At 35.2% G+C, this 10,003-nt stretch overlaps 1 protein-coding gene across 2 annotated transcripts in view; it reads right to left on the bottom strand.

Annotated features, from left to right (window-relative positions):
• Positions 1-858: 858 nt before the first annotated feature.
• The window catches only part of SALL3 (spalt like transcription factor 3), a 25,720-nt gene continuing 16,575 nt past the window's right edge, over positions 859-10,003 (bottom strand). The window contains exons 2-4 of one of the 2 annotated variants that reach the window (XM_051970553.1): positions 9,003-10,003; positions 8,446-8,786; positions 859-7,043 (exon numbers count right to left, since the gene is read on the bottom strand). The exon at positions 9,003-10,003 is cut by the window's right edge and continues 1,945 nt beyond it. In XM_051970553.1, coding sequence (XP_051826513.1) covers positions 6,612-7,043; positions 8,446-8,786; positions 9,003-10,003 — 1,774 coding nt within the window. In that variant the 3' untranslated portion in view covers positions 859-6,611. Of the gene's footprint in view, positions 7,044-8,445 lie in introns of both variants that reach the window. The other variant, XM_051970552.1, reaches the window with a different exon arrangement.

Here is a 10,003-nt window from a genome sequence, read left to right as displayed (position 1 = left end):
ATTAGAACTGTTTATTAGACTGTTTCTCAGTCACTTACATCAGAAATTAAATATCTGATCTAAGTGACTGAAGACCACTCTAATGAACAGTTCTAACAGAAGGCTTTTGAAAATATTAAACTTAAAATGTTTAAAATAACATTTTAAAAATATCCAGTAAAACATCAAATGTGAAAAATATGCATATAAAAAGAACTTATTCTTGAAATGTCCTTGAGGCTCCCTGAGGAAACAGAATCAATGTATAACTTGTGAACTCTCTTTGCCATAGAATTTGCTAGACCACTGTATCACTTTTCCAAAGAATTGGAAAGCATAAAGAAAATATAATAGCAATTTAAAAAAATTTAGAACAAACCTCACAAACAAGTTTATTCTCTTACTCTGGGGAAAAAAGGAATTTTTTTTTTGATTGTAAAATTGCTGTATTCCGTAGTGATGTGAAATGAGGATAATTGATTAGATTAAATTAAACTGATCCACAGAGTTGCTTTAATATTGTCACTTTTGTAGGCTAAAAGAAAAGCAAATGAAATAGAAACAGTTTATCTTTTTTACTGGATCAGAAAATCTGTCAACAGAAAAAAAAAAAAAAAACCCAGATGATCAGGAAAACACATTCATTTCCTGTATCTAAGAAATTATTCATCTAAAAATGTAGGTATAGGTGTATTTAATCCTACTGAAAAGAAAATAAATGAAAAGGAGACTACATCAAAGATGATTGCTGGATGTCAAAGGAGGAGCTCATAATTAATTCTTTGTTTAAAAAATAAAAAATCAGGTTTTTATAAGGTCAATTTATAAGGCAAATTTTAAAGGACCATCCACATGTTCACAAACAATTCCCTTCGGAACTCTTGAAACAAAACATTTATTTTACTATGTTTGCATCATTTACACTGAGAGATTTTTAAGGATTTGATTATGTTCCTGAAACATGACTTGGTAAAGACTTGCGAATCATTTTTAAAAATTTAATAACATAAAAGCTTTTCACATAAATGTCCACTTACATCAGTGTCTTCTCTCACATTCTCCATTTTTGTCTCCCACTTCTCTCCCATCAATTTTTCTTTCCCCTTACAGATGCCAATATTTAGAAAAATATTTGAGTTGAATCATAATAGATATACCAAGAGGAATCTATTTCAAAGTATATTCTGTACTCTTTTCCCATGTATTATAAACCACTCCCCTCCTCCAAGACAAAACTCAAAACATTCATTCATGTTTGCAAATAATTATGTGCAGTAAAATCAGACATCATTTTTTAAAAAAAGTTTGGATTAAATATTTTAATAAGAAAGAACAAGCAGTAATTAAAATAATAGTTCCCTTGAATTAGGTAGTATTTTGACTAAATGGATATCAGCTTAACATTTTACTGTACAAGTAGTTGTGCATACAATATATGTGTGGAAAATGGAACCATTTCTTATAGGCTCTTTTCTAATAGAAAATGCATTTTATTTTTTGACTTGTCTTGATTTAATCCATCATTAGTATTGAACTTTTGGTGAAAACCCCTAATTGAAAAAAAATACAAATGAAAACATCTGTCATGATTCAAAAATGTTGCCAACCATCACCCTCTGAAATAAACTTTGCATATATGCAGTCAAAAATATTTTTGAGCAACCACTTATATGTGTTCTAGCCATTCATGTTGGGAAATTCTACCTGATACATACTTTTTGGAGTAAATAAAGGTATGTCTTTTACATTCCAGAATTTCACAGCTGAAAGAGGCCTAGAGATCATCTAAATCTAACACGTATAAGAAGAAACTCAGTCCCAAAGAGAGTAAGTTGAATACAACTAATTATTTAGTCATAGAATTGGTTAGAGGCCATGTGTCTTGACTCCCATAGGATCCAGTGTGCTTTTTGTTTTCTTAAAACTCTATCATACTCGAGTGAGTATGTCAGTCTGTTACTGGTGTCTATCGCTAAGCTCATTTATCTAAGTCAGTAACATTAAATAAAAGAGTAGTTAGAAAATGTAACATACTATGGGTTTTATTATTTTGACTGCCTCCTCTCCCCAGTGACAATCAGCAAAGTTAAATTATTAGGGAGTCTTCTTTTCTAAGGGAAATGAAAAAGAAAAGGGAAATTCCAATTAGCCTTCATAGTTGTTAAGAGTAATTTTAAAATCTTTTTAGACACTAAATTTGGACATACTTGAAAATCAGCAAATGGATTAAAACCTGGTTGGGTGCTTTTTGAGCTACTTCATTCCTTCCCCATGAAGCACCATGTTGTAAGGAACTTTTCTAAAGGAATAAATAATCTCTCCGTTCCTCACTCAGTAATAGCAATTAGCAAATGAGCACTGGGCCTTGACACAAAGGACAGTGGATGAATAGCATATACAGGTTGGTTAGTGCACTTGTGAAAGACTGGGCACAGAACTGATTACACAGGATGGATCATTATCATTCTTTTTTTCAAGCATATACTAGAGGAGAAAAATTAAAGGTTTGACTTCGGTGGCAATAGAAAAGTGTCAAAATAAAATAGAGTATTTTGAAGTTGGTTAGGTTGGAAAGGGAAATGCAGCACAATAATAAAAGAAATGCTAATGTTTGCTGTGGCTTTGTAAAAAAAAACCACACACAAAACAAAACAAGGAAGATCAATGGAACAGCTGCTAAATATCGAGGCAATACAGGTAGTGGGAAACCCTCTCTTTTTAAGCTTCTATAGGGATAAAATTAAACAGCAGAGAGTTTAAAACAATTGGTGGAAGGCCCTTTAGCAGTATCTCTTAATTAGTTTTAAGTGTTAATAGTTCTTATAATGAACTTAGAAGAGGAATGTGTGTGTATATATATTTATATGTATGTATGTATGTACATACCCACATATATAGTATGTGTATATATGCACATATACTATAGTGTACATAAACATGATTTGTACATATATATAATTTGTGCATATATGTATGTATATGTGTGTATTATATGTGTGTGTATGTGTAAATAAATTGTTATGGATTATCAGCCTTTACCATTATTTTTGTTTATATTAGCTATCTTCTACTTGATATCAGAAGGAGTTGTGCATCAAGACTGATTTGGAAATAGAAGTTCAGAAACATTTTTTTATGTTTTCTCTGTATCTTTTAATTTATTTTAATTTCTTAAAGTGCTCATGAAAATACTTACTATTCCCTGAGAGAACTTTTCCTTTTTTCTTACAGATTCTCTTTATATTGCATCCTTTCATATTTGGTTATTTCTACTTTTTATGATTTGAATATTTGGAAAATTAATGTATTCAACTTTTAAAATTTTGCAAAAATGACAAATAAAATATCAATTTACCTATGATTAATTGTCCAAATGGTTAGTACTTTATTAGCTTTTCAGAATCTGAAACAAGTTCAAGTTCCTAAAATAAAAACTATATGAAATTCTGTGAGCATAGGAAAAGAGGAAAATTCTATGTGTATTTCTTTTCTTTTATTAGGGAACTTGAAACAGACTATTATTTTAAAATCTAAATGCCATTAGATCATGAAAATTCTGAGGATTGTCAAATGTAATTTTCAAAATAATATGAATTTTAACATAAAAGATAACCTTTTTTGGGAGGAAACAGATGGGAATGAAGTCTCAGTGATGTCTGTTGTTTTTGTTCAGTTTTGCTAGCAAATTTGTTCCCTGTGATTTGATCATCATCTAATTGTTGAAATGATCAGAGAGGCAATATTTTTCACTTGATGCAGATAATTGAGAGATGTTTCAGAATATAGTTGACCTTTGGAAATTGCCAGTACTTTCAAATATTTAAACTTTTTCTACCACATCTTCTTTTATCACAGATACATACATAATCCACATTTAGGAGACTGCATTTTCTTCTTAGAAAAAAAGCTTTTTAATAGCTGAAGTGTAATCAAGATACATTTAAATATTGCTTAGGCCTAAAGTTGCCAACCCTATGTTGACATTCACGAATGAAGATTAGAGAAAAATCATTGATGTACATCCACCACAAATGACCATAAGCTCAACTCTCACTTTTCCATTAGAATAATCAAGGAACGCGATTCAGAAATAATATTACATCCTGCATTTTATTCAATTCCATATGACAAAAATAGTAACCTAGACTAAGACATCCATTTCAATCAGTAGATGTGTCAAGCCAACAAGATTTAATCATAAAAAATATTGGATCTAGGTAACAATTCCCAGCTGGTTCAGGGAGGCTCCTAGCCCTACATGGTATCGCAGTATAAAAATAGTGTCTCTCTTCACCATGCAGAGAGGAGTGACCTAACCCTGAATACAAAATGGGGTCAGTCTTACTGTACCTTCATCAACCATCTTATTTACAACACTTTACATCTCTCTTTTGTTAAGTTATACACATCCTTTAGGGAGAAGAGATAACACTACATGGTACCAAATACTAACAAAAAAATTCACACCAAAAATGACACATATAAATAAAAACATTCAACTGCTGAATTACAGCAACATTAAGCCACCTCAGTTTTCTTTTTCCAATGCTTGGAAAACCTCCAGATCCCCCACATTCTGTGGTAAAAGATGGCATAACATGGGGAAGTTCTATTTCACCACTGTAGAAAACAGAGCTGTATAGTTCATTGTTCATTTCCAATAGAAATAAACAGCTAGCAAGTCTTCAAAACTCTTTTTGTTCATTTAAACGATGGCAGAAATAGTCCATCTTCTTACAGTAATATTTTTTTTTGTTGAATGAGATTGTCCTATTTTTTTTTCAGTCTTAATTGAGAAGACCTCACTGTCTGATTCTTCCTTCAGGGGTATACAACTCCTTGCACTGTTACCCAGCTACCCATGATGTCCCTTGAACAATTCTGTTGGATGGAAGTTCATAGTGTCAGACTCCACCATGCTTGTAATGCACAAAAATGAGGTAGTACACAAAACATTTACTGTTCAAGTTTTGATTAAGCCCCAGCCTCACCAGCATCCTAGCTTAAGAGGAGTGGAACCAGTCTCTTTAGCTATTTGATGTCATTTAAACAAAGTAATCAGCATAAAATGATATTAGAATAATCAGAGGACATTGTGCTTTATTGTAATCTGAGATGATTATCAGTAAATTGGGAATTTGGAATATTTTACAGTTATGACTTATTATACTGCCAGACACTAAATATTTCTTCCCAGTTTATTGTACATAATGCCAGTGCTGTGAGGCAGTCCACATCTTATTTGTGGGTGTGTGAGAAAGAGACAGAACAGATTACAGTAAAATTAAACCTACACAATGTTCTCTTTACTGTTTCCTGGGCTTGCATTGATGTCACAGTCCTAAGATTAATTCATCAAAGTTTTGTTAGGGGTGGTCACAGTTTTTAATGGGCTTTGTAGAAAAGTTAAATAAATCATTTCAATTTTCGAAATGGCAGGCCCTATTGTACTGAGGATCTGACAAATCTTGGTGGCTTTTCTATTTAAGTAGCATAGATCTCTCATATTATTTGACCTTAAGACAAAACAAGAAACTGTAACAGGTTTTTTTTTTTTTCTTCATTTTCCTTAAACCAAAGTACTATTTATAAAATAGTTTACATCTTTTTTTTTTCATTTTCAAATTATAGACAAACCTCCCTAATACAAAATACTAAAAGTGCAATAGTATAAATTAAGAGTTTGCAACCACATTATACAAACATTACCTTTTTTATTGTACAACTTTGATAACATGAAATATTTATTCACAACTGTTTATAATGTTGTGAATAATTTATGGTGATAAGGTTTGTCTGTAACTTGTTTTCCAATCATTGAGCTACAGACCACACTACATTTTTCATTTAATAGAACAACTGTCCACATAGCAGCTACAAATATTTAAATAAAAAAAGATTTGTTACTGACAGGTACTTGCACATGAAAAGCATGCTATCTTTCCCAATAAAACTTCCACAATTTTGCCTGCATTGAAATAAACCACTTACTTAGAGTAAAACAAATCTTGCTTTAAAAAAAAAAATCACAGCCAGATGTATTTTGCGGTACAAAAGTTTCATTTAAGGATGGGGCTAGTATATTGTCTGTTACCCGCATAATCTTAACATTATAAATACTACAGACAAGGATACTGTCATAATACACAGCATGGGGGTACTAAATCACTTATTTAAGATTAAGATTTCTAAAAACATAGTTCAAGTTTCTAACTAATTTGAACAGAACCAGCAAATAAGTTTGACCAGAATGCCGCAGTGAAGCCCCCCCCTCTTTTTTTTCTTTTTTCCTTCTTAGGTGATCATTAAATTTTATAAGAAACAAAGTGGATGTGGTCTAACCTCTTTCAGTTGCTAATGCAGTTTCCATTGACTCCTTGTTAACTAAAATTTTAAAGGTTTCAGAGTTCTCAATAACAGTCAAACTCACTGTTAAAAGAAGTACCATGCAGCTCTTGCAAGACAACTTTTCAGCAGCCACACAGTTAATGTATTTTCGGCTATGGATAAAATTTTAAAGGGAACCTAGGCATTAAGATCATAAGACTAATGCTTTAAACTTTCAAATTTGTACATGAAATAGAACAAATATGTTGATTAAGAGTCCCAAGAGTTATTCACATTTCTCAAATTTAATTTATACCAATCTCCTTGTTATCCTCAATAAACCGTGTGAATGGACGACTGGCTCCTGTTTCTGAACTTGCTTTGTCCAGGCCACCAATAGGAGGGCTGCTGCCTGTGCGAGCTTTGTCCATACCACTTGTAATGTTACTTAAGGGTGGAATGGCACTTCCACCTAAACTTACTGGGAGTTGTGGAATGCCTCCATTCTGTATGACTGAAATCTCATTGTTCTTCATAGCAAGTCCATTTGTGATCGCTGCAGCATACTGGTTCCAAAAATTGGGGTCAACATTCATTGCCCGAGCTGCCAAATCCTTTTGGAACATTTCAGAGAACTTCAGTGCATCACCACCTAACAATGCCATGGGGTTTTCCACAGATAGTCGGCGGCCACGTCTCGCAGGGGCATTATTCCACATGTGAGTTCCCATATGAACCTGCATATAAAATATGAGAAAAGAAAAAAAACTACAAATAAGCAAATTCTCATAACTTAAATTCTTGCTTTGCTGTATGTAGCCATTTTCATAGAATCTGAATGTACAAACCTTTAGATACTCATTGGCCATTTTTCTCTTTTTCCCAAGCAATTTGGAGTGACAGAAAATGGTTCATGCGAACATTCTGGGGAATAGCTTATGATCAAATATGCACATTATTTTCATTAAAGACACAAAATATTCTTTAACATTAGGACTGTGTGTTCTTTGAGATGACAAAAATTTAGACAACAAAACAAAATTATCCCAGATTACAAAACACAGAGGCCGCCAAGAGAATATGTGAGAATAAAGACCTGTGCTCTCTTACTGTTTAGCCTAACCCCTTTGACTTCTATTTCCTTCTTTTAACCCATCTAGTAATTTTTGTCTTATTTTTTTTTCTGCTATACTCTTGCTTCAATGCTTTTCTTCAAATAAGAACCCCCCCCCCAAATTAGTTTTAAAACATTGTATGAACTTTTATGATCAGAAGATGATTCCCATATCACCTTTATCCCATCCATGCATATCTGAGATATGGGAACAATAGGAATATTGATTTCTGAAATGTCCTCTAAAAGCCTACTGAAACCCAACTTTCCCGGATATGCAGATTATATAGAACAAAAATCTGGATGCACAAAAGGAAATATAGAGACACAGTTCTACTGGCAATGAGTAAAACCTGTGCTTTTTCACATAAGTGAGCTTTGTCAGAAAATATGCTCTGGGAGGATCTGAAGTGGGTTTACCAATAGTTCTTTTTTCCCCGAATTCCTTTTATGCTCTTCTATACTCCAGAACTTGCATATTGCTCTCCTTCAGCTATACACCCACCCTATCAGCTCCTCTTGGTGGCCACATAGAACAATAGAACACATCTTTATTTTTTATTTGCTTTTTTAATTGCTTAGCAAACCTCCCCGTTGCTGTGGTATTCTTTCTTTTTGAGAGTGACTGTGTTTTACTTTGTGACAGCTCTTTAAATGTCGGTTCCTTTTCATACCAATGTTCCACTGGGTGTTGGGCCTGCCTGCCAAGGTGCAAAGTGCATTCACCGCCTAGCTCATAGAACAGACTATAAACACGCATCCGGCCTCAGCCTCACAAGATCAAGTTTGAAGAACAGGCCTTGATACGCACCCACACATCAGAAGGCAGGACTGAACCCTTGCATGTTACCATGCTCGACAGGAATACATGACAACATACAACAGGCTTCCTTAGCTTCTTATTTCTCCTGACCAGGAACACAGCAAAATTACAGCCTGTAAAGCCTAAGAGAGATGCCTTTCAATAACCCTGATTTCTTTTCTTTATGGGTTGATTTTTTGAGATTGAGAGTTTTCCTTCTTACCTTGAGATTCCCCTTTGTGGTAAAAGCTCTACCACAGATTGTGCAACCAAATGGCTTTTCACCAGTATGGGTGCGCTCATGTATCTGGAGTGCACTTGCTGAGGAGAAGGTCTTCCCACACGATTGACAGTTGTGTTGCTTAGGCGTTCGCCGTGGTGGGGGTGCCAGCATAGGAGTGAGACCAGGACTCATCACTGTCTGTGGTGCAGCAGGAACCTGGATTCCAGCTGGAAGCGGAGGACCTTCCCCCAGTGAGATCGGCTTGCTGTGACCATTCACTTCCATTTTGATCATGGTAGGCGCAGTGCTGGTGACCAGGCTAGGAGTACTTTGGCTGGGACCTAGAGTAAAGTTGGGTTCAAATAACTGAGAAGGCAGCTCTTTTAATTTGTGTGTCAGTAAGTGCTGTTTTAAATTACCCATAGTGGAACACCCGCGACTGCAGATTGTACAAACAAATGGACGTTCTTTAGTATGGCTGCGGTAGTGAATTTCCAATGCACTCTTACAAGCAAAAGGCTTGCCACAGATATTACAAACAGTACTTTTAAACTTACCACGTTCTCTGTTGAGGAACAGCAGGCTAAAAGGAGCTTCCTCCTTGATGACTGGTCTGCCCGGGGTAGGAGCTGTCAGATCAAGTGCACCTCCATTTTCAGGAGCAGGTGGTGGACTGTCTGGTTTTTCTGTCTTTAGTGGTGTGTCTTGCGGGTCTTCTTGGTTGCTCAGACCTGGAGACTTGGACCGGAAACTTTCACTGTTGCTATTTACCGGAGACAATGCTTGCATGGATGAGGATGATTCTGACATGGCAGGGCTGCCTGCACTCTGGCTTTCAAGATCACCTACAGCTGATGAGGAATCATTACTTAAATGGTCACTTTCCCCTGATCCATTTTCTATGGATTTCAAGCTGGTCAGCTGTTGACAGTTCATGACAGAATCAATCATTTTCATCTGATTCTCCAGGGCAGCAATACTAGAGATTACAGAAGGTGGTGAAGGGGGACACGACCCAGAGTAAGATATTAGTGGTTTAGATGAGTCGCTTGCTGTGTCCTTTAACTCTGGGTCTTCTTCCATAGAATTTTCATCAATGTCATCATCATAGTTGCTCAGGGTTTCAACATTTTTTTCATCATAAGAAAGTTCTGAGTCCATGGCATCTTGGAAGCCCTCGGGTAATGGTGTGTTTGGGATTTGTCCCCCCATATGCATACGAATATGTTGCTGAAGAACAACAGCGTTTGTAAATTTCTTTTGACAAATGGGACACGAATGCTGTACTCTTAGTGGTGGCTTCGCTCGATGAACTCCAAAATGTGTTTTTAGATTGCCTTTTGTAGTAAAGGCACGTCCACAAATTTTGCATTTAAATGGTCTTTCTCCTGTATGTGTTCTGTAATGCATCTTGAGAGCACTCTGACAACTAAGCACCCGGTGACAAATGACACATTGATTTGGATCCGTCATCTTCTTATCAATGTTCTCAACTAACTGTTGCAGCTTTGAGGTTTCTGATGTTTGCATAGAGTCAAGCAGACCACCAAATGGGAAC

Source organism: Antechinus flavipes, chromosome 1 (assembly GCF_016432865.1).
Source record: "Antechinus flavipes isolate AdamAnt ecotype Samford, QLD, Australia chromosome 1, AdamAnt_v2, whole genome shotgun sequence".
NCBI lineage: Eukaryota > Metazoa > Chordata > Mammalia > Dasyuromorphia > Dasyuridae > Antechinus > Antechinus flavipes.
The sequence above is the reverse complement of the archived record's forward strand: the minus strand, read 5'-3'. Positions and strand labels throughout refer to the sequence as shown.